The sequence below is a fragment of the Myotis brandtii genome, unplaced genomic scaffold, assembly GCF_000412655.1.
Source record: "Myotis brandtii unplaced genomic scaffold, ASM41265v1 scaffold176, whole genome shotgun sequence".
Lineage (NCBI taxonomy): Eukaryota > Metazoa > Chordata > Mammalia > Chiroptera > Vespertilionidae > Myotis > Myotis brandtii.
Genome location: NW_005356519.1, coordinates 4,494,910 through 4,520,981, shown reverse-complemented (window position 1 = coordinate 4,520,981; position 26,072 = coordinate 4,494,910). Strand labels below are relative to the sequence as shown.

The window sequence follows — 26,072 nt, the reverse complement described above, 5'->3', positions numbered from 1 at the left end:
GACAACCGCGCCCTCAGCCGCCAGCCCGCTCGGCATGCACTCCGCACCTTAGTATTTCACTTTAGCACTGCGCCTCCTCTGAGTCACGGTATGCTTTTCTCTTTCCTCCTAGTTGTAGAACTTCCACTCAGCCAGCCTTCCTGTGGTTCTGGTTGATGTCCATTCCGTCTTTTAGTTGTATTTTTGAAGTAGTTGTTTGAGGCAGCAAACTCCGGTGTTTACCTATGCCGCCATCTTGGTTTCTCTTATTTGTGTTTTAAAGAAAATTCCAATTTAGTAAATAAACCAACACTATAAAATCATTTAGTGGATTAAGAAGATTTTAGTGGATTAAGGAAGATTATGTGGAAATCCGTAAATTCGGAATGGTTTAAATAACCTACAAAAAATATTATTTTTTAATTTCAATATTATATGTATTATTTTTTAAATGGACATTTTCTATTTACTATGTTTGGAAAGACTTCTTCCCAGTACCTGCTGTGTCTTTTCATATGAAAAAATCTTCAATGACTTTACACAGGAGATGGCTCTCACATTCCTAAGTCACTTATCTCTGGGAGGAGGACTTAGTAGTTCAGGAAGAATCTGAGCAATCAAATCCAGCTCCTATCTCCTCCTCCTACAGCAAGCATGTCAAACTCATGGCCCACAACAAATATTTTTAGGGCCTAGCCAACATAACGGTATGTAAGAAATATTTTAATAAAAATTTCATAACTTAATTTTTACAATATCCTGTTATACATAATTATTAATAACGAACTACAATGTTCGCTAATGACTGATTACTATAATCATGTTGCATTCATTTCCCTTACCTGCCTTATGTGCAGGGGCACCATTTCTCTCCACTAACACTAGCAGCGAATATTCTAGCAGCCGATTACCACGTCATCGGTCTTGGACTGACTTGTTTGGTGTGCGCAACAGGAAATATTTTGCTTTAGGAGAACAAGAAAAATAGGTTTATTTGCGTTACACTTATTAATTTGTGCAGTTATTCAGTGTCTGGTAAGTTAATGTTCAAGAAAAAATATTAATAGTTTTTATTAAAATGTTCTATTGTTTTATGTTAACGATTACTCATTTATTTCAGCCCTTTGTATTCAGCATGTCTCTATCAAAATAAACCTACGTTTCTATGAAAATTGAAGCTTTTGTTTTTTTGTGGCCCACATAAACTTAAACCTTGTTTATTTGGCCCATGTTAGCCTTTGAGTTTGACATGCTTGTTCTACAGAACTCTCCCATAGGAAATGTGTGTTTTTCTCTCTCTATCATGCCCTAGTACTTAATGGGCAACACTTCCCACCCAGTGAAGAGGTGATGAAGCACAGCATGTGAATTGGTGAGGAGATAAGGAATGTTGAATTCTCAGGTTCAGAATTGGAAAACTCGCTTGTATTAATGTTATCATTTTGAATTTCTAGTTTATCAGTAATAACATGATATTTTGGCCTTTCTGCTGCCTCACTTTTATTTATCAATTCGAATATCTATAGGGAAAAATAATGCTTTCTATTGGAACCCTCTTAGCTTTCTAATACAACAATGTCAAGTTCAAAGAAATTGTGATTTTTATATTTTTTAATATTTTCTTTCACTTATGTCTTGATTTGTATGTATAACTCTATCCCTAAATTAAGTGAATGAATTAACATTGTCAGTGACAAATGAAGAAAATATTATTTTGGGTGTTGTTGATGAAAGATGAAAACTTTTATGCATTCAAGTTTGAAAGAAGTGGAACTGAGAGGAAATAGATTATTGTGATCTGTTTGAGTCGAGAGGAGAGTATAGGTGAAAGTACCTATTGTCCAGTGAAATTTTGCTCCTGTGGGTCAAATGTGTATGTGACAGAAACTTGCTAGATGCTGCTTAGCCAATTTCCTCTTTCTGGACAAAAAGAAAAAAGGAAAACAACTGCCTAGGTCTCCCTTTCGTATCAGCTGCAGCTGTGTGAATGAATTCTGGTCAAACGGATATGAGTGGCAATGAGGTGAGCCATTTCCAGGCCATTTCTTGGCCACACCTGGCCAAGCTTCTGTTCCTTTTCCAGTGCCTTCAGTCAGCTGCTTTTCTTTATGATGCCCAGGTTATACTTTTTTGTCATCTGAGGCAGGATTGGCCTCATAAGATCATACTCAGCCTTTTCCACCAGTTGCCTTTTAAGTAGGTTTAGAGTTCAGGTACCTTACTATTTCTAGGCAGTTTTATTCTCTGAAATGTTATGTTATTACAGCTTCTTAGGGTTACAGTCTTATTTTGTATTTAAATAATTCTATAATATATCAACATTTCATACATACATTTGTATAATCATAAACAGTGGTTCCAATATGATATATAATCCCTTTCTGCATTGGTGAGATGGTATAAAATGTGTGTAGTGGAGTTCAAAAAATAAAACATACCAGCAGTCACAGCAATGATAGACTTTACACAAGGAAATTTTACCATGGAGGCATTTTCTGCAATATAAATCAAAACTCAAAAGTAAATAAGTGAAGCATCAAAAGGGATAGAACAAGATTTGACTATACAAAGAGAAATATCTGCAAAGGATAGAAGACAAGGCTGTCCAATTTGCCGTGGACAAAATCTTATAGTTTGACTAGAGGCCCGATGCCTGAAATTTGTGCAAGGGGCTTGGCCCTCCAGCCCTGCTGCCTCGGCCCTCGCAGCCCCGGCTTCGTCTGGAAGGTCATCTGGACGGTCGTTCTGCTGTTCAGTCTAATTAGCATATTAGCTTTTTATTATATAGGGTAGTTATTTTTGAAATACATCTTATACTTAAATTAAATGCCAAAGTGTTTTATCATCATGTGTGTCTCTTGGCATACTAGTAAAGCCTATTTGAGAAAACAAACACACATAAGACATTTAAGTTATTCATTTTCTATTACAATGGAGATATATGATCCAGACTTATTTCATCTTCGAAATTTTATGACTACTGGCTCCCCCCCCCCACATGATCCCACTAAATCCATTCTATCAAGGGCCAGTTCTTCCCTTTATAATTTTGTTTACATTGTATTTTACTTTCAAAAGAATTTAATGTTCCAGGAAGATGTTATTTGATAAAGACTACACATTATCTGTTTAGGTAAAGATTGATGTTTACAAGAATTCAGATGATTAATTTATGACATAAGTTTGTTTTGGGGAGATAGCCCAATATAATAGATAAACTGAAGGGGATTTTTAGAACTGTGTGTTTTTTGCACATATTTGTATTTATTTATTTTATTTTTTAAAAATATACTTCTACTGACTTCAGAGAGGAAGGGCGGGGGAGAGAGAGATAGAAACATTAATGATGAGAGAGAATCATCAATTGTCTGCCTCTTGCATGCCCCGCTTCCCCCTCCGGGGATCGAGCCCTCAACCCAGGCAGGTGGCCTGGCCAGGAATCAAACCAAGACTACCTGGCTCATAGGTTGATGCTCAACCACTGAGCCACACCTGGCCAAGCTGCACATATGTGTATTTAGAGAAAGAAAAAGAGAGAAATAATTTAGGTTGGGTTTGAAATTTGCATAGCTTTCCTTTTTTTAATTTTGAGTATTAATTATAGATCGAATTTTGTAGTACTGTAAGAAAAATTCATAAGTTTAGTCATCTATACCTGGGCCTGACTTTCTACTCCATCGATAGAGAATAACTCTGGGAGAGGTTCTTAACCTCATGTTTAAAATTATTGAAATGAAATCAGTGATAGTGTTATGATTGTTTATTGAATCAGTATGTTAATTTATTCATGTTCAGGTTTCTCTGATAAAGTAATTTGCCCTGTGATTTACTCTTAACTGGGAACACCTGAAGAAATATTACATTTGTAGAAACATTATTTGTTGAGGATTTTAATAATACTAAAATAATATGCTATTTATTTTTCTATGGTGACTAGCACCTATAAGTGTTTACCAGGAATTTATTATTCAACCCACAGAATTCTTAGGAATCTCATCTTTATTTTCTACTGTTCAATCCAATAGAAATAGGTGGTCTGAGATTCTCTTGAGAATAATTTTTCTCACCAGATAAGTAAAAGCCAGACTGTTTTTCAATATTTAGATATTAGTTCTAAATGGTATTTTGTTTTTGCATTATCAATACCTAATGGTGGTGTGGTGGTGCATGTGTGTGGGCACATGTGAGCAAACACTTTTATATACAGATGAGATATGTATGACCTTATACAGCACTTTGAAGAATGGCCTGTAAATCACCAAAAATGAAGCTAATCTGCTTCCACACAATAATATGGTCTGCCTCCATTATTCTCTGTCTTTGATTCTTCTCTTCAAAGCTCTTTCCCTTTGCCTGATGTTTCCCACCACCAGAAAGGAGAGTGGTGGGGTGAGAGATACTTAAAAACATGCTTTGCTCTTCCTACCATCCATCTCTTTTTCAAGGAATCATTTACTACTTTTTCTTGTTATTTATTTTTAAAATTTTTATTTTTCAATCACAATTTATTTTCTGTATGATTTTGTATTGTTTTCAATTATCTTTTAAAATAATCGTTGCATGGAATTCTCAAAATATAGAGATGGCAGTATGTTTAATAATATGAAAATCATTGGAGATTACAGATGTCAAAGATAGCTTACCTTCATATAAGGGTTAGATAGCAATAAGAGTTCTGTGGATTAAAAACAGATTTTTTGGGTTTTTATTATGTACTAGAGGCCTGGTGCATGAATTCATGAACGGGTAGGGTCCCTCAGCCTGGCCAGTGATTGAGGCCTATGGTGGGCTCTGCCCCCTGGTGGTTAGTGCACATCATAGTGACTGGTTGACCGGTCGACTGTCTGCCCCCTGGTGGTCAGTGCACTTCATAACGAGCGGTTGAGTGACCTTAGCATATCATTAGCATATTACGCTTAGATTGGTTGAATGGCTGACCAGATGACCAGACACTTAGCATGTTAGGCTTTTATTATATAGGATACCTTTTATTTGTTGTAAAGCTTTGTTTAAATTTAAAATCCATTTTCACATGGATTTTCACTTTGGCTTCAGGCAGTATTTGAGATGAATTGGTGGAGTTTTTATCCACTTACCTCTAAGGCTTAAGAGTATCAGGCTTTGTAATTTAAGGGTACTGTTCCCATTTTGTTCACAGTTCCTGAGTTAATTCTAGAAGATCCAGCAGTCTTGCTTGTCATAGAAACCGAAGTGGCCTTTGAGTTTGTGGTTAGATATTTTTAACGCATATTGGAGTACATGTCTGGATAGCAAATTATACCATTTAAAATAATTAATTTTAATTAATTATATATATATATATATATATATATATATATATATATCTGTGTGTGTGATAGTCTTCTAGCTACAGTGGTTCTTAATCTCTTCCCCTCCCCGCCCCCTCTCCCCTTTTAACAGTTTATAAAATTGTAGATACTTCTCCTGGAGCAAAAGCTCACACAAAAGTAAGTCTTTGCAGATATTCAGGGCATCCTGGTGGTTGATGACTGACAGCAACCTGTGTAAAATCTGGACACCATCTTTCCCCCAGTAAATCCTAAAGAGAGAGAGAAAGAAGTTTATGCCTGTGGAGTCTGGACCGAGGAGGGACTGGCCATGTGGAGATAATCTGATTTTTATATATGACATAAGAGTACTTTATGCATTGTTTTATTCACTGATGTGTCTCAGTTATTTTGAACAATGCCTATCATATAATAGACACTCAAAAATATTTGTTTAATATACAAAATAATGTCTTAAATATGGGTGAGAGAAGTTTGACAATAGCAACTGTGGGATTATTTAATCTGTTTCTGCTCATTGCTTATTTGTATGTTATTTTTTTCTGCCAATAACATTTTTATTACTTTATAGTATAAATTATTTCTGTATGTGTAGGTAAAAAATAGAGAGATAAAAATGGTTAGGTAGGAGGTTTTGTTAAATGGTGCATACTGCCTGGCCAGTGTGGCTAAGTGGTTGAGTGTAGACTATGAACCAGGATGTCAGGGCACATGCCCAAGTTGCAGGCTTGATTCCCAATAGGGGGCATGCAGGAGGCAGCCGAACAATGATTCACTTTCATCATTGATGTTCTCTCTCTCTCTCTCTCTGTCTCTCTCTCTCTCTCTCTCTCTCTCTCTCTCATCTCCCTTCCTCTCTGAAATCAATAAAAATATATTTTTAAATGGTGCATACTGCCATACTGCCTCTGCCGTGCCTTGGGTGTCTGGACATGAAGAAGATACACTCATAGCAGTGTGTGAACATGTGAAGTTAGACAGCTACACTCAGCAAGCCAGTAGGGGGAAAAATCACATCCATTCATCCATCCATCTCTGTCTGTGCATCTGTATGTCTATCTATGTATCTATCAATCATCTATCTATTTATATGTGTATTATATCTATTACATAGGATACATATTATTTCAGACTTGAATATGGATATGCATGTGAATATGCATGTACATAATTATTTGTGTCCTGAAAGTATTTTTAAATGAAGCTGGGAAGATTGAGTAATGTCTTAGCTATATAAGGGTAAAGAGATAAATGAGGTCAGGGGAGTTGCTGAGTTTCTAATTTTGACATACCAACAGATTATGAAATTGAATTAGGAAGTCAATTATTACTTTGGTGTGGGAAACAGAACACAGTTACTGAAAAAGTAACAGCCAAATTCCTACTCACTGATTATAAAATTTTGGAAATGGTATAACTATTATAAAATACTATTTCAACTGTAATGGAATGAGTGTACTAATTACAATGTATAATTAAAGTAAGCACAAAGCCCTACATTTAGTGCCAGTTATTTTTAAATAAAGTTATTTTCACATATAGCTTGGAAATTACATCCTAAAAAACAAATACGTATTTCATGTGCATTTTAAGCAACTATATAGAATTTTTGACCCAAAAGGTTATTTAAAGATGACTTTTTGAATATCCATAAAAAAACATTTCTGGAATCAAGGAGACAAATTACACACCCCTGAAATATCCTTGTGTCATTAATTTTATGAAAGTGTATAACTTTGAAATGTGTAAACATCAACATAACTGAACATTAGCTATCTTTTATAAAAACAGTTTTCTCCCCTAATAGCTCTAGGCATTATGCATAAATGCCTTTATAATAGTGATTCATGGTTTAAGGTTATAGGGTAGACTATGTTATTCTTCTAATCTATTTGGCCAAAGCAAAAGTGAAAGTTTAATTCTCAAATTAATATATTTTAGTTAGAAGCATGTATTTTCCCCTGTGTAGTTCATTTTCTCTATTATTTGAATTAGCTAGATGTCAATTATGTGATGTCTTAAAGTATCTTGGACATTTTAATGTGAATTGCACACAATTGTTCGAAACATCTTAAAAAATTCATAACCCTTTCTTACAAATTTCAAAATGTCTTTCAAATGTCTGCCACATTTTAATTATACCTTTTCTGTTCTATTTTGAATATAAGCTTCTTTCATGTGTTTACATAAGATTAGAATTTTTATCCCCACACTAAAATCTGTATTTATAAATTCATGGACTTTTTCTCTGCTAAGCACACTAGAGGGCTTTCATGTTTATTAGTCTGAAAGACCAAGCTCAGGAAAGCTCATTTTTAATGCTTAGTGTGATAAATACTTGAATTGGCAAATGTGTGTCTTACTAGAGGAGTAAACTCCTTCAGGACCCATTATTTCCAGAAGCAGTGCTCTTAGAGTAATGTTAAAGAACACTTCCCGTAAATGATTGATGATATATTGTATATGTACCAGTTAGAATTCATGTTGATTTGATTGTACCACAGTGTTTCCTCAGTAAAATACAGGTTTTCAGAAATACAGATTGATCTATGTTCACAATTGAGTTTGCAAGTTTTACCTTGATATTATGATACATATCTTTATCACATTTGCCTCAGGTTGTGATTAAATTTTAGGGAAAAACATAAGACTGTTAAATTTGCTTACATATCCAAGGGGGACCTTGAAATTAACTTTATATGACAAATTCACTTATTATAATCTAATACCCCCTTTTTGAGGGAAATGTTCCTGTTCTGAATCCCTGTTCTGATTCTTTCCCATAAGATAAAAAGCTTAAATAGTTGCTTTAATTATTGTACAAGTTCTTTGATCGTTGTGATTTTTACCTTGCATGATGGAATACATAAGGTCTAAGCAGGTTATCATCAACCTGCTACCATCCTTATTAGACCTGGGCCGGGGGGGGCCAGGGGGGTCCTGCTCCGAGCTTTATGCCTTACAGAAGCCCCTTATGGTTCTTATCAGGTTGTGCCTTTCTCGTGGGGCAAGGATTCTTGTAGGGTCAATTCGTTTTGACCATCTAAAGTCAGAATGTCCACTCTCAGTCTCTAGAACATTCTCTGAAAACTCAAAATCCCTGCCCCAAGCCCACTTCTAGGGCCTATTTAAATATGTTCCTTGGGTCCATCTTTCTGAGAGCAGACCTCACTGCTGGTGTATGAATATTTGGCTTGTAGGATTCCAAGGCATGCTTTGTGCCGGGGATGTATGACTGAAACGTGGCTATATGGTCTGGGTGTCCATCTTCACATGGACAGACCACACTATAGATGTGCAGGCCCAGAGCGAAAGAATCCCAAGACATGGCTGTCTGCAGGGATGGATTTGGTGGTGTGGAATGGACATCCACACAAATGGAGGCATGGCCTTTAGCAGTGCTAGATAGAGCGGAGAATGTGTCTGGCTCTTCCTATACCATGTTCTTGCATAGAACTTGGAAGAGTACTAGACATCTAAATTCTACCAGACCATTTACCTAATTGAAGTATGCTGACTAAGAAGTAATGAATAGCAATACCAATATTAAGTAAAAAGGTCTATTTGTAAAGTAAGAAGAATAGGATACATTTTACAGTTTCTGAACTTGGTTTATAACTTCTCAGTATTTAGACTTATGGTATAGGGGTTTCTATTTGCACTACTATCCCAGGTCCTGCAAATGGTAGGAGTTGGTCTTGATAGAGGTTCCAAATTCGGTTTTCTAAAAGCAATATTTTCTTTTTATTAGAGACTTGCATTCTTTTTTTAATAGAATTTTAGATCCTACAGGAAACTTTGAGGTCATTTCGTCCACTCCAAAATGAATGGAAAATCACTTTGTAGAGTCCATGACCAGTTCTTATTCTGCCTCTGTTTTAATCCTTTTAGACACAGACAACAACTTACAAGTCAGTGCTTCTACTTATATCATTAATTTAAATTAAAAAATAATTTCTAATAGTCCTTTTATTTTTCTCTCCATTTGTTCATATGAAATAGAGATAGGGCTCAGTGTCCCTACTCTCCAGTCTACACCTAGAATTAGCGCTGGGCCCATTTTGTCTGCACTGAGACTTTTCTCTGGGGATGAGAAGTCATGGATTTTTCTTAGTTGGACCGTGCATACCTTATGTATTTTTATACACCCCATTCATTTTTATATTCATTCAATGAAGATTTATTGAGTGTCCAATGCCCAAGGGCTTTTTTACATTCCTTAGCTCAGAAAATATTCTCAGAGAGCTGTCATTATTTCACAGTATTAATTTAATTTTACTACAATAAAAAAATTAGCTCTGCTTTATAAGAAATGTATTTGTTTTTCTAGGGGAGTTTTGTTTGGTGACTAAGAAATTTCTCCTTCAGGCATTGCTTCTTCCTTAAATTTATTTTATTAAAAACTTAGCTGATGGGGAAGAATATTGTGATTATACTCCCTCTTCCAAAGACTATGTGGTGGGAAATAAGATTAATGGATTGTTAAGAGAATGTAAATGTTAAAATGCAATTGATACAGAAAATCTTAAGGAAGTCATGCCAAAATTTTAAAACTAATTAAAAAATAGCAAAGTTCCAGGATACAAGATCATACAAATATAAATTGTATTTCTATATCAGCAGGGAAGGATCCAAAAATGAAATAAAAAATAATTTCATTTACAATAGCATCAAAAAATAATAAAATTCTTAGGAATGAGTTTTTTAAAAGGAGTTGTAAGACTTGTATGCTGAAAAATCACAAAACATTCTTGAAAGACATCAAAGCAGACCTAAATAAAAGGAAATGAATCACATTATTATGGTTTTAAAGGCTAAATACTGATAAGATGACACTATATTGACCTACATATTTAATGAAATGCCTTCCAAAATTCCAGCTGCTGTCTTGCATAACCTGGCAAAATAAACATAAAATTTATATTGGCATCCAGGGATCTATAGCCAAAACAGCCATGAAAAAAATAAGCAAATTTAGAAAACTCACACTTAATGATCTCAAGACTTACTATAAAGCTATATGAATGTCAATGGTATTAACATTATGTCAGACAGATAGATCAGTGGGATAGTTTTCAAAGTATAGAAATATACCTTCATATTATGGTCAATTGATTTTTGACAAGGGTTTCAAGAACATTCAATGTGGAACAACTAGTTTCTCAACAAATGCTGGTGGTACAATTAATTTTTAAAAAGTAGAAATAACCCAAATGCACATCAAGTAATGAATGGATAAACAAACTGAGATATAGTCATACAATGGAATATTATTTGACCCTAAAGAGCAATATAGTATCGGTACATGCTGCAGCACAAATAAACCTTAAACATTATGCTAAGTGAAAGAATCCAGGCACAACAGGCTACATATTGTGTAGCTCCACCTATATGAAAAGATCACACTCAATTCTATTTAAATACCTTCTGCTGTTGACATATTAGGAATTTTTTTATCTTCAATTAGTAATAGCTCACCTTTATTCAATTCTGCAAAATTGATTTTTAAACACAAGGAATGCCTAATGCAATTAGGCTTTTGAACAGGCTTGAAAATAAATGAATACAAATTCAAGCACATGAGGTATTGTATTTCTATAAAATTAGTTTAACTGGAGAATAAATGCTGATTTAGATAAATATCACAATAAAAGTATGCTCAAACATGGTCTTTTAATTTGAACCTAGACAATGAAGATTGAGCTGCTACTGATTTTGAATGTTTTTCTTTCTTGTTTTTTTTTAAACTTTATTGTTGAAAGTATTACATATGCCCCCCTCTTTCCCCCACTGTGTGTTGTTTTATTTGTATTAAGATAGTATATCTCAAGATATCTTTGGCAAAAGTAAAATCTCTCAGTTATTTTTTTTCTTATAAATATGGGATATATGTTCTATTCATGCTCTAGAAATAAATATGGTTAATATGAGTATGAGAATTTCAGAAATAAATTAGTAATGACTACAGACTGCTTCTGCTTAACATTAGTAATTCATTTTTAAAAAGCGAATAAGTTGACTAAAAAGGCTGAGCGATTATTTTCTAACATTTTACATAAAAATTATAATGCATGACATGTCAACCAATTTCCTAAAATATAACCAAAATTACAGTTAAACAACATAAAGGTAATAAGAGATATTTGGTTGTAAAAATGCAAAAAATGTCACTGAATGACCACTAAACAATAAGGTTGTACAAAAAAAAGTTGCTTTGAATACTTACTGCCTCTTTCAGAGGTCACTCTCATTTTCTTTATGGTTTTCAAAACATGTACATGAGATTGAAACTAATCCAGATTATAAAGATGTTGTATTGCATTTTGTGGAAATATATATGAATTTTAAAATGTGTCATTGTGTCATAGAAATAAATATATGTTTTCCTATGTAAACAACAATCTAAAGATCTTTATATTGGAAGTCACATATATTCTATGTTTGTTTCTTTTTTCAATTAAAAAACAAGAGACAGTTTTTTAGAAAAATTTATTTGAACAGACAATTTGATGAGTAGGCCTGATGGTAAGTGTGTAATGAGTGCTTGGAGTAAAAAAAAAAGTGTGATGTGGTCTCTGACCTCTAGAAGTCACAGTTTAATGAGAAAACACTTGTAAATGGCACATTACGAAGTGATGCAAGTGCTGTATTTTAAAACTACAAATTGGTAAGGGAAACCTGGGATGGGGTAAGCATGCAAAATGAGCAGGGCCTGCATTAAAAAAAAGAGTAATCCTTCATTGGTCAGAGGAAGAAGAAAAGATCATAAGCAAAGCCTGAGATTCTCAAAGCACATGGTTTGCTTAGGGTATGTGTGAGGATAGAATGCAATGTTTCCCTCAGGATGTCAAGAAATAAACTAGAATGTGGCAAGAGACAGTAAAGGAATGGTTGATCAATTTTTAGTGGCAGGAAAATAATCAAGAATTTCACCTTTAGATAATGAGAAACAGGTAAGTGTCAGAATAGCCACACTCATTCATTCAACAAAGGAAATTCTAATGTTCAGTATAACCAGGAAATAAACAAAACGCAAATACCACATTCCAGTAGCAAAGAGAAATATGCAACGCTTAAGTCTGTGTTTACAAAGACAGCTTGGATGTGAAAGACAAGTTGTGCATGGGTCTTCAGGGAAACTGTGGCTCCTGCCATTGGTGAAAATGATGGCAAAGGGGAGGGAGCAGTGGCAGAGCAGCTGCAGGGAGAAGCTGGATTTGAGAGGAGCTGCAAAGATGGAATCAGTGTAACGTGAAGACTACTGCATGTAGAATGGTGAGGACCAGGGAGTACCAATGCTCAAGATTTGTGTTCTTGATTTTGGGTGACTAGGAATAATATGGTGGAAAGGAATACAGGGCGAGGTTAGTCTTTAGAGTTAAGACGAATTCACTTTGAGGTGTATGAGTTTCATATGTCTTGGAAATTTTAGAGTGGATATGCAAGAGTAAGACGTTGAAGACATTTAAAACTCAGGAAGGTTGTTTGGGCTTGATGTCTGAAAAGATGGAAGATGGTAGATGTGGATTGTGACAGTGGATAAATTCAACTGATGGTGTGCTTAATTCAGGTCAACTCAAAGACAGTGATTTAGGTCCTAAGTTAGAAAGGAAGGGGGAAAATGTTATCAAATTAAAGGACCTGCAGTACAGGTAGATCTCAAGGAGGTTAGAACAGGGTTTAGGAAGGCAATGAACCAGAGTAGCAGTAGGTGGAAGCTTCATATTTACTTGATACACATCCTCTCCACCTATTCTCTCCTAAATGTACTCCCAGTGACTGAACTTCTTATTAGAAAGATCACCAGCATCCTTCTCTTGCCAAATCCAAGGGTCAAAATGCAGTTTTCATTACTAAACTTCTCTCTCCTCCTTTTGCCTCTCTCTCTCCCTTAGTTCAGAACATTGAGCTAGTCATACTTCTAAATTCATGTTATGGTATTATATAGTAGTTTTATGAAACAATTTCTTCTCTTGTACGTTTTAATTTTTTTCTTATTTTTACTGTTTTCATTTTCATCTTCTAGGAACTCCAGTTATACATATCTTGGTGAGAGGTAATTTCTCCTTTTGAAAAATAAGTGTTTGAAATTTGAATTTCTCTTATGATTAGTGATCTTGAGCATCTTTCCATATGCTTATTTCCCATTTGTGTGTCTTCTTTGGAATTTTAATTTTTAAAAAAATATATTTTTATTGATTTTAGAGAGGAAGGTAGAGGAAGAGAGAGATAGAAACATCAATGATGAGAGGGAATTATGGGTTGGCTGCTTCTTGCATGCCCCCCACCAGGGATTGAGATCTCAATCCAGGCATGTGCCCTTGACCAGAATTGAACCTGGAACCCTTCAGTCCGTAGGCTGAGCCAAACCAGCTAGGGCTGGAATTTTCATTTTTATTCATCCATGATCTTCTTATAATTGCTTTTCCACATAGGACCCAGCAGAGTTCCTACTATTTTCAGTGTTTTGAGAAACTCACTTTTATTATAGGGTTCTTCTAGAATACCTGGATTGTGGGGATGTTTTCAGAATTCAGTTTTTTTTTCTTTTATTATCCTAGGTGCTCTTTCTTGTTTCTATAAGAGAAGTAGGTGAGATTCAAAAATTAAGCCATTGAAGGAAAATGGAAGTCACAGAAACACTTCCATTCTGTGGAATGTGCCTGATATATTTTGTAGAACAAAGTAGCAGAACTTTGTCAAATTAAGTTTATGCATAATTTATGAACCACAACTCTTCTTTTATGTACATATTCTAAAGAAATTCTCACACACCTTTTTCACTTCAAGATGGATCTAGTATGGGTAAAAGATATTTTACTGATTTATATCTAAAATTTTGTCCAACAACAGAGGATATAAGCCCTTTTCATATAATATTCACAAATTCTGATTAAAAATATACAGTCATTTGGAAAACAGTGTAGAGATTCCTCAAAAAATAAAAAATGTAATTACCATATGACCCAGCCATCTAATTCTGGGTGTATATCCAAATAATTAAAGCAGGACCTTGAAGAGATATTTGCATACCCATGTTCACTGAAGAATTATTCACAATAGCTAGGAGGTGGAAACAACCCAAATGTCCATTGAGAGATGAATGGATAAAGAAAATGTGGTATATAAAAGGGAGCATTATGCAGATTTTACGAAGGAGGAAATTCTACCACATGCTACAACATGGATGAACCTCAAGGACATTATGCTAAGTGAAATAAGCCAGTCACAAAAAGAACAAATGCTGTTTTATTTCACTTATATGAAGTATCTAAAGTGATTAAAATTGTAGAAACAGAAAGTAAAAAAGGTGGTTGCCAAGGCTTGGGGGAGAGTGAGAGGGGAAATGAGTTTTTAATAGGTCTAGAGTTTCAGTTTGGGAAGATCGGTTGCATGACAATGTGAATATACTTAACACTACTGAACTGTATACTTAAAAATAATTAAGATGGTAAATAATGTTATGTGTTTTGACCACAACAAAAAATACCTTCTTACATAGCTTCCATCTGACTTACCCGGTGGGTGAATTGCAAGGTGAATGACCAGCATGACCAAAGGTTGACACTGTGTAATCACATAATCCTAATCCTAGTATTGTGGGGATAACCTCTACAAATAAGTCAATGAATGCTAAAATAAATTCTTGAATAAATATATACAGTAAGGGACCAACAGTGAAAGGGGAACAGAAAATACTAAAATCTCTGAGGGGTCCTGTTGCTTAGCTGGTAAAAGTGCCTGTCTTGTAAAATCTATGAAGTTTAACATTTTTAAAAGAAGACAATTGTCCTGCCTTAATGTATTGAATATGTTTTCTCAATAATATAGCAGCCAATTTTAAATAGACTCTATAAACAAGTATAAAAATGATTTAACACTATTCAGTTATTGCTGAATGATAGTGGGTGCCTTGCAATTTTTATGGATACCTATGTTGTCTAAATGTTCCACAGTGAGCATGCATTAATTATGAAATAAAAAAGAATTACTTTACAGTAAACATTTAAAAAATAAAGGTGATGTATACATCGTTTTCACTGGTTTTAAAGCTAGGCTAGCTAGGCATATCCTGTTCTGTGACTGTGTTGTTTACAAATGCGATTACTGAGCTATTAGTCGTGTAGATATATATGTATAGACAAACAACTCCCCAAAACTATAAGAAGGGCAAAAGAAATATCAAACATTTTGAAAGTATAAAAGTGAACAGAAAAAGCAGTGAACATGTTATTTCATTCAGCCCTATTTCTTGATGGAAAAGTTATTAATCAGAAATTGATCAAATTTCAAAATCTAAAAATGTCTAAGGTAGTTTTGTAGAAAGCAAACAATATCAGACATATTCAATTTATTTTTATGACAGAGTGACAAGGGGGAAGCTATACATTTAAGAGATTGGGAGTTGAGCCAGCTTCTTCAGTGTGAACTGTTATAATTACCTTAGCAATCTAGGAAGTACAATGTTATGTAGGTGCATGTACCCAAAAGCCAGTGATCAAAAGTTTATTGTCAGTATCAGAAGACATAATGAATTTTCTTTCTTTGCAGTTATCAGGGTTTTGTATGTAATAATTATATAATGGATTGAAATTCTTAAATAGAGAGTGCTTCTTGGTTTAAAAAACAGTCAAAGTGACTTGTTAATACTCTGGAGTACAAAAGTAAGAATGTGATGCCATCATAGTAAGGAGAAGTTATAGACATATTACAAATAACTTCTTTTCAGGTAGCTCAGTGTAAGATGATTGTTTTTAGGAAGATTATAGCATCTAACTGAAAAAGTATAAAATGACTTTACACAAACAATGCAGTGTGACATTCATTCAAGCATTATCTGGTAAGAAATGTAATCTTACTTAAACTTTTTTTTTAATTTCACATGGATCAAATAAATAATATGCTGTAAGATTACTACCTGGAATGTTATAGGGATTTTACATATGCTATATGAAAGTACTTTGGGAAAGATGTTAATTAAAAATTAAATAACAAAGAACAAAGCTGTTTTATAATGTAGTATTTCTCCTACCTGCAGAAGTAGTCAGCCCTTTAACCATAATTGTTAAACATGCAATATAACTTAATATGAATTAATTTCTCTATCTAAAAACTATCATCACTTATTTATCTCCAAAATAACAGAAACAGGATGTTGTTTTATCTATAAGAAAACTAAAAAACTGACACATTCATATTTTAATTTAAAAAGTACAATTGACCAAAAGCAAGGAGAACATAAATGTTTATAGGTGACTTTATGCTAATAATAACTGTCCAATAATCATAAAGTAAATAAGGGAAATGAATTTTCCAAGAATTCTTCAAAACATTGATTTTACGTAGTGAATTCTATGAAGTGATTCTAGCTATATACATTCTTCTCACCATTTCATTTCTATTATTTTAGAACAACTCACCATCATTTCTCAGCTAGACAAATAAAAGTTGGTTTTCTTGATTGCTTGCTCCCGGCTATGATGGGTTTTGCATATTACATCTGGTGTTACCTTTACAAGTAAAAATCAAGTATGGCTTCCTCCTTCCTTTACCAAAACCACCCAATGGCTTTCCATTATTCACAATAAAAAGCAGAAAATCTCACTTGTCTACAAGGTCTTACATAATCTTTCCTCAGATTAAGTCAAGCTGTTTCTCCAGCCGACTGTAAAACTTGATTTCTCAATCTCTCCTGACTTTATTTTTCTCATTATTCAGGGTTCTGCTCTCCTCACCCTATAAATCTAAAGTAATAACCCCACTCCTTGACTCAACTTTCCTTTATATTTTTAATAGCTTTGTTGTATGTATTCTTTATGCCCATATATAAATATGCATGTGTACATATATTCATTTTCTAATTGTTCATTTGCCCTATCAGAGCATAGATTTCATAAAAGCAGACACATTTTCTTGTTTTCTGTTCCAGCTGTGATACCCACAGTAGAGGTTTAAAAGTTTTTGTGGAATAAATTAATTTTTAAAAGAAACAATGTATAAATCGTGTACATTTGCTCAAAAGTATTCATTTTGGGAACATTGCCATAGGGAAAAATTAGTAATTCCTCTTAAACATGCAGACAGACAATTTCAGGTTGATGAATGTGAATGATAGTATTTACATATTTAATCCTTTATGTGACTTTTCTGTGATCTCCTTGGTAATTGCCTTTAAGTTTGATTAGAATATAAAATAACATGCTATTTATCTTTACTGCCCTATCTTAGATAATGGATAATTACTATTTTCAGTTACTTTTCTCTTAGGAGTAATTCTAAGTAAAAATAAAACATATAATTTCAAAGTATATTTCATTCTACCCATTGCTTCTAGGGAAGTTATTAATTCATAGAAGACAGTCAGATCTTCAATTACCCCATTTTAGTTTTGATCGGCAGGGGTCCTCTTACATCAGTTGCAGCATTCATGTAGCTGTTAACATGGTGCTGTTTCAGCCCTTTTATCAAGATTCTTCGCAGTCTTCAGAAGGGAAGTAATAACAACCACCATATTTTACAGTGGCTTCCCATTTCACTTATTGTTGTTTTCTTGTGATTTTTTTTCAGAAATTGAAAAATTCCAAGGTTCTGATGGAAAAAAGGATGATGAAGAAAAGAAATATCTTGATGTCATCAGCAACAAAAACATAAAGCTCTCAGAAAGGGTATTGATCCCTGTGAAACAATATCCAAAGGTACTGCATTGCATGCTTGGTCTCATAAAATTCAGAAAAAATAAAACAAGAGGATATTTTATTCATTGACTTTTATAAACTAAATATTTAAAGTTTCATTATATTGGTGTACACAAATATATGATACTGATATAGAGAAAAGAAAACTTTTTAAAGGACCATGATGAGAATAATTGTCAGCTGAAGCCAAGAGCATTTTTGTTCTGTGAATGTGGGAAGCAGCATTAGATATTTTAATAATTTATTTAACATGTTAGTGGTTCAGTGTTTAAATATGTACACTTACTTGGTTATGTTTTGGTTCATGTTAAAATGTATATTCTTATTATAAAAAGGAGTGGAATTTAGAATGGTACTAAATATGTAACATTTGCCAATCAGAAGGAAATTATTTTATCTAGGGATACAATAGAGTCTTTATTAGATCCTTGGATTATAACCATCAATCTTCTGTAATCAGGAGACTACATAGAAATAATTATGATATTGTTCTCTTCCAAGTACTTTTTTACTAGACATTTTGTCATATGAGGTTTAAATCACCAGATTCAGGATTATAAAATATATCATTCAATGGCATGATTTCATTGTTATATTCATAAATTCCAATGGGTAAAGAGAGGTTTTTATTCTTTTAAATGCATTAAGTAAGCCACAAATGGAAACTCAAATATTCAAGCTGGTAATTTACTTTCTGAAGAGTGAATCTGAAGCAAGGACCATGTAATTATTCTAATAATAAAGATTATAGAAATAGATGCTGTAGTTTATCAATTGCCTTCTAATGTGATACATTATAGTAAATATAATTAAGTGGAATGTTATGTTTATAATTATTTCAAACAGGGATAAAACTGTTGCAGTCTACCAAACCATGAAATTTAACTTTCAAAGGAAGTTTTCAGGCATGAAAGTTTTTAGTTTTTGTCTGTTTCTTCCTTTTTTTTTTTTTTAGCTAGATTGCAAGAAAGGTGCATTCAATAGATATACTTTCACATTAAATTATATTAGATTTACTTTATAATCACGTTTTAATAAATATTAAATTGAGAAGTCATAGAAAAATAAATGAAAACTTTTACATAATAATTAAATATGGTAGAAATAGGGGGTATTAAGAAAGTTGTATCTTTTATTAAAGAACATAATTACCCCATTGGGTAATTATAGTCTAGAGTGCAAGGTAATTACAGTCTAGAGTGCAAGGATTTTTCTTTAAATCATACACTTAAATATTATATAACTTGATACTGTTTCTCAGAATAACACTTGTCTATTCGCTGGACATGAAAAAGCCAGTGAAAAGCTCACTGTCTACTTCTGAATAAAATTCAGCTTTATATCTTTGACCAAATTAGGTTGACAAGTAGTAGAAGGCATGTCAAGTTCAGATTGCTCTGCATGTGACAGTATGTGTGATTTTATGCTGACTATTAAAGTAGTTTATTTTAGTCATAGTAATTAATATTGGAACAATATTTTTCAATTTTTAAAATTTACAAATAGTTGATATGAAATCTTATATAGGTTATATTAGTTTCAGGTGTACAACATAGTGATTCAACATTTTATACTTTACAATGTGATAATTCCTCTAATTCTAGAAATCATCTGTCACCATGTAAACTTATCAGACTATTATTGAATATAAAGTATTTTGTGGCATCTAATTTTTGAGATTTACTTGTATAATTTATCTCACAAGCAAATTATTATACCTTTAGAATCACAGAATCCTTAAGCTGGGACTAAACTTGAAAATCACAGAATACATAAAACTTTCATTTTATGGATGAGGTACCTGGGAGGTTATGAATTGTTCAAAGACATAGCTTTGATACAGATGGAGATACTTAGAGAGATTGCTGTTGTTTTGGACTAGAGGCCCAGTGCACGAATTCGTGCACAGGTTGGATCCCTCGGCCTGGTCAGTGATCGGGGCCGATTGGGGTATCTCATCCAGTCCCGATTGGAGCCGGTGGGAGGGGGTAGGGAGGGTTGGTGCTGTGGGAGGTTGGCTGGCTGGGGGAAGGGGCCGCGGGAGGTTGGCCGGCTGGCCAGGGAGAGGGGCCACAGAGGTTGGCTGGCCGTGGGAGGTTGGCTGTGGGAGCACACTCACCACCAGAGGGCAGCTCCTGCATTGAGTGTATGCCCCCTGGTGGTCAGTGCACGTCATAGCGACTGGTCAACCGGTCATTCTGGTCTTTCAGTCATAAAGGTCGCTTAGGCTTTTATATATATAGATTCCTCAGTTTTTGTAAGCCATTACATTTTTAATTTGACTAATAATGCTCACATAGTTGTGTTACTTTTTCATGTAAAATATGGAAGAATGAAAAAACTGTAGGTCCTTGTAATTAATAGATTTATGTCATATTATCAAATCTCAGTTTATACTTTAGAAAAATTACCATTTTAATTGATGAATAGAATGCCAAATCCCTGCATTATTTTTTAAAAGGCTGTGCATTTCATACATCTAGTTATCACACATAAGAGAACTCTTATTAGAGTTTTTTACAGGAAATAAGTACTGAGAAACAGAATGGAATTGTCTAAGTTGACCTACATTTGTTTTCATTTACTCTTTTACTATATGATAATAATATTAAGATAAATCTTTTGAAAACCATATTTTATTTCAAAAGTGCTAATTCTCTCCTACTGAGTGATTTTTGCCTGATTCTTACAAAAGTATCAGTGGGGTTGAATTAAGATATGAACACTAAACTTGAGCCTTAGTTGATGTACATTTGTGAGCTATAAAATATGTGGTGTGGATGATACTGTGAACTGCTGAGAAGAGCACAACAGTATTTATGGCTTTAAATGTTTTATAATAAAAAGATATTTATCCTTCTGGGGATTCACTGAAAACAGATCTGTTTTTGATAACTTCTCTTAGAGCCATCTTTGTCCTTGATGCCTGTTGTCTATTTGAACTGCTAATTAATGTGGTCCTGACACAGTCCTTTCCAACAAAGGGCAATAAATAACTATGGGGGTTCTTGAGGAAATGACTTTCTCCTGACTTTACTATATGACCTTTCTGGATAGATTTTGTTTCAGTTAGTCTTCAGTTTGCTGACTTAATTAAGTAATAAATGGAATGGAAAGAAGTTTAAGATTTAAAATTATTTAACATATAAGGATGGTCTTATACTATGCTAGAGGCCTGGTGCACAAAAATTTGTGCACTCGAGGGGGAGCACAAATTTGTCCCTCAGCCCGCCCTGTGCCCTCTCACAGTCTGGGACCCCTTGGGGGATGTCCACCTGCAGGCTTAGGCCTGCTCCCCGGGGGATCGGGCCTAAACTGTTAGTCAGACATCCCTGTGGCAGCCTGGGAGTCCTCAGGGGATGTCCACTTGCCAGCAGGGAGCAGGCCTAAGCTGCAGTCACACATCCTTAGCGCTGCTGAGGAGGCAGGAGAGGCTCCCGCCACCACCGCTGTACTGGCAGCCATCAGTCTCTCCTTTTTTTCTTTTTTCCTGGTATTTATTTATCTTCTATAATTGAAACTTTGTAGCTTTGAGCAGAGCCCAGGGCCAGCCAGGGCAGGCGGGAAGCTTGGCTTCCTCCATCACTGGGGGCAACCCAAGCCTCCTGCTCGCTACAGCTCTGTGGCCACTGCCATCTTAGTTGGGTTAATTTGCATACTCGCTCCTGTTTGGCTTGTGGGCGTGGCTTGTGTGTAGTGGAGTGATGGTTAATTTGCATGTTTCTCTTTTATTATATAAGATTAAGAATGATTTGTATAGCTCTAATGCTTTATGTTTAATCACATAACTTAGAGAAAATATGCCCCATTATTAAATTATTTTTAAAAATAGGTTTTCTTACTTGATTTTAATATTTTTGTTTGTAACAAATTTTTGTTTGTAAAGAAATAGGCCTTATACATCTATTGTTTGCATTTCCAAATGTTTTAGGATCAGAGCAATTATTCCTGGATAGTCAAGTCTCCAAGGAGGTAAAATGTGGCAATATGTTGTTCTATAATCCTAAGAGATTCAAGCAGACAACTCACCATCCTTAACATTGTCTCTTTTTCCCCAAGTTCACATGTATTATATTTTATAGTCAATATATTTTTATTGTTTTTTTTTAATTTTAACATCTCTTACTGGTATGCATATTATAATCAAAATAATTTTGCATCTTTATCAGGCAAGCAGTGGCCAAAACTCATTGTTTTGGTCTGTAAAGTTGCACATGTAAACTTGGTCATGGCTTCGTATGTCGAGTTATTTGTAGTATTGGAAATATGCGTATTGAATTTAATCACTGTTTAAGATGTTTCCAAAGATTTCATTATGATTTAGTGTTGATTATGATTTAGTGCAAAGCTATTACATATGCAAAACAGAATAAAACCGTAGTGTGGGGTATATACTTGGTATTGCTGAGGACAACATTCATGCTTGGGAGAAGGAGAATAATACTACAATTTCTTGGCCCTCAACAAACAAGTGCCTTACAAGACCTAAGAAACAAAGTTGGACATAAATGGCCAGAGCTATATTATGTTTTGTTACTGCTAGATATGCAATAGGAGCGCCTATCAAGTGTGGGCAAGTTGAGAGAGCATTAGAGGCTAGGAAGGTGTACTTGCTGGGGAGATCTACTTGTCGTTTGCTACTGTACCTCTCTATATTTCAGGCTCTCAGTGTCTTTTAAAAATATCTTTTTGATGTTGCCTTCAGAATTCTCTGAAATACATCAGAACTTCTCTAAATTAAATTTGCCCCAAGGCCCACTTTTCATTTCTCTCCTTGAGTCACTGCCAACATTTTAAAGCAGTAGATTGCCAGGAGTATAAATCGGCCCCAAATGTGGCCCTTTTTAAGATCAAACGCAGCCATGTTCCCCTGTGCTGCTTTGCAAATCAATTCCTTATGTAGATTAATGCAGAAAATTAAAGTTCTAAAATATGTTCAAAAGCATCACACTTGCTCTATATTTCATCTTACTCTGCGCAGTCCCAGAGAGAGGGGCTGCCTTCCTTGCTTGGTTGGAAGCAGTTCCACAACCAAGCCTGTCATACCGCAGAGCTGTTTCCTTCTTTACACTTTGAAAAATGAAAATGTAAGTCCAAGTCCTTGATGAGTGATATTTTTTCTGACTTTATAAGTAACTATCAGATCATTTAAGGGTAGTTTATGGAGACGAGGGGTACTAACCGAGGAAACTATGACCACATTTCAAAGCCAATATAACCAGAGGTAGAAACACCTCTCTATTTTTCTAAGCAATGTGGTTATCCCAAACCCACTCTGTAGTTTACATCTTAAACCCATTTCATCTTTACCAGACAGAGACCATTGCATGGCATCACTTTTGATTTTCTAAAGGAAATGGAAGAAATAATTCGATGAGATTTATGATTTTAGTTTCATTTATATCAGTTTCCTAATCCCTCACCTATGAATTTAAATTAAACTTATGGACACTGACAACCATATGGTGATTGTGGGGAGGTAGGATGGAGGAGGGTATAGGGTGAATAAACAGTAATTGATGGAGACTTGTCTTGGGTTGATGAACGTACAATACAGTGTACAGATGATGTAGAATTGTACACCTGAAACCTGTATAATTATGTTAACCAGTGTCACCCCAATAATTTCAATAAAAAGGAAAAAAAATAATTGAGAAAGTAATGACACTGAGATTCACATTTCCAATTGGAAAAATAACAAAAACCAAAGTGCTTGTGGACTCCATTCTCTCCAGTAGAATGATACCTGAAATAACCGTTTTCTAGCAAAATTTAGAAATTTGCAATGATATTGTCTTTTCTGATGACTTCCTTGTAATTAATGCTCATCCCATGTATTTCAATATTATTTTTCCTTTGGGAACTTAATTTTTTTGTCTCTGTTTCACATTCACCCATGGATTTCTAATTCTGATTTATATATGCTTCTCTCCACATCCTCTTTTTTTATGGGCTTAGCCACTTCCTCACAAAATATGTCCTCATACTTCTTGAAATAATCTGTCCTTCTTTTCTATGTCTGTTTTAATGTGTTTTATCCATTCTGCAAGGTCATTTCACTTTTATTCTCAACTGAAAAGCTAAAAACTACTTCAAAAGGATCATGAAATTGCAAATCCCTGTTGAAATGTCCACACCTATATCTTCACTCAAGGGTTCCTTGAGTGCCTAAAGATCTTCCACCTCACATCCCTGTCTGTAATCTTGCCATTCATTATTTGCTTTTTTCATCACTTGTTTGTACGTTTAATAAACTTCAATAAGTTTCTCTGCACCCATTAGAGCACAGATGGCTCTTTCATTCCTTTTGATGTTGCAGTAGAAGTGGCTTTGACATAAATCTTTAAGAGACTAGAGAAGAAATATCACTTTTAGAATCAAGAGGCAAAATGTTACCAATTGAATGGATTCCCAAATTATTGTTAAATTTGAAGGACTTATTGACTTGTAGAAGCAAGTGAATTCTATATAAATTCAAGTAGTCATATGTTAATATCTTGAGATTAACAGAAAAACACACTCTCTAGAAAAGATACAGGAAATATACATTAATGCATCCCCTCGAAACTTGCAGGTAAGGGTTACTGCTACTTGCATTACTAAATTATGACCTTACTACACCTAACTTTTGAAAGAAATTTAAATCTATGTAGAAAAGTTGTGAATGAATGTGACTTTTATGTTTTTTTTTAATTTTAAGTAATGTTTAAAAGAAATGTCTATAACATTTGTATTTCTATCATTTTATAAGTAATTTCCTTAAAAAATATGTGGGTTTCACAAGTGTCTCACCCAAATAAAACACTACCAAACTCTTATTATTAATATCCATGCAAAAAATTTTAAAATGTTACCAAATGTTCACTAGTGTTCAGAGCATCACTATTCACAATAGCCAAAGAGTAGAAATAACCCAAATACTCCCAACAGATGAATGGATATATAAAATGTGATATATAGGTGCAATGGAATATTATTAAGCCTTAAAGAGCAATGTAATGCGGATACATACTACAACATGGATTATCATTGAAAACATTGTGCTAACCAAATAAGCCAGACACAAAAGGACAAATATTGTATTATTCCACTTACATGAGGTACATAGAACAATTTTATAGACACAGAAAGTAAAATAGAGGTTACCAGGGACATTGGAGAGAGAGGAATGGAGAGTTATTGTTTAATGGCTATAAACTTTTGTTTGGGATAATGAAAAGTTTCTGGAAATAAATGTGGTAGTGGTTGCTCAACATTGTGAAAGTACTTATTAAAACTGAATTACATATTTAAAATAAATTTATGTTATAATATTTAATTGAGGCAGAGCATTTCTAAGAAAGATGGAAAATTCTGAAGTCATAAGTAAGTTATTAAAACATTTCACAACATAAAATTGAAACTCCAGTACAAGTAAAAATGATGATGACAACCAAAACCCAAAGGCACAAAAAGTGCCAAACTGGTGTGACTGTTTGAGTAATATTTGAAACACATGACAGAATGATCATTTTCTTTATAAGTAATGGACCCAATTGTTTAAATAAAACAAGAAACCAGTGATATCACCAGATAGTTTTTACACATATACTGTTGAAAGCAAAAAGAAAAGGAAAACAAAACAAAACTTGCACTTCACTTAGAAAACTGCAAGTTAAAATGAATATGTAATGCTTCTATTCTTTATCAGACTTACAAAAAAGTTTGATAATAACCAATAATATAGTTAGTGTATGGGCAAAAATATACTTCACTTCATAACCTGTTCATCAAAGCACTGAGATTCAACCATTTTGGGAAACAATTTTGCAAAATCAATGAAAATTACAAAGGCACAGACTTGGAAGCAGTTGATTTATTTTAGAATTATATATATATATAGTAGAGGCCCGGTGCACAAAATTTGTGCACGGGGTTTGCTAGCCAGATGGAGGGACCGGGGGGGGTTGGCTGGCTGTGGGAGGTTGGCTGTGGGAGCGCACTGACCATCAGGGGCAGCTCCTGCGTTAAGCATCTACCCCTTGGTGATCAGTGTACGTCATAGCGACTGGTCAACCAGTCATTTGTCTGCTCCCTGGTGGTCAGTGCA

At 34.3% G+C, this 26,072-nt stretch overlaps 1 protein-coding gene across 10 annotated transcripts in view; it reads left to right on the top strand.

The window, feature by feature from the left end:
- The window catches only part of KHDRBS2 (KH domain containing, RNA binding, signal transduction associated 2), a 561,259-nt gene that overhangs the window by 58,685 nt on the left and 476,502 nt on the right, over positions 1 to 26,072 (top strand). For all 10 annotated transcript variants that reach the window (XR_001361536.1, XR_001361530.1, XR_001361531.1 and 7 more), the window contains exon 2: positions 17,856 to 17,983. Coding sequence is in view for 3 of the 10 variants with exons in the window: in XM_014537318.1 (XP_014392804.1) it covers positions 17,856 to 17,983 (128 nt within the window). In the remaining 7 variants the exon portion in view is untranslated. The remainder of the gene's footprint in view (positions 1 to 17,855; positions 17,984 to 26,072) is intronic.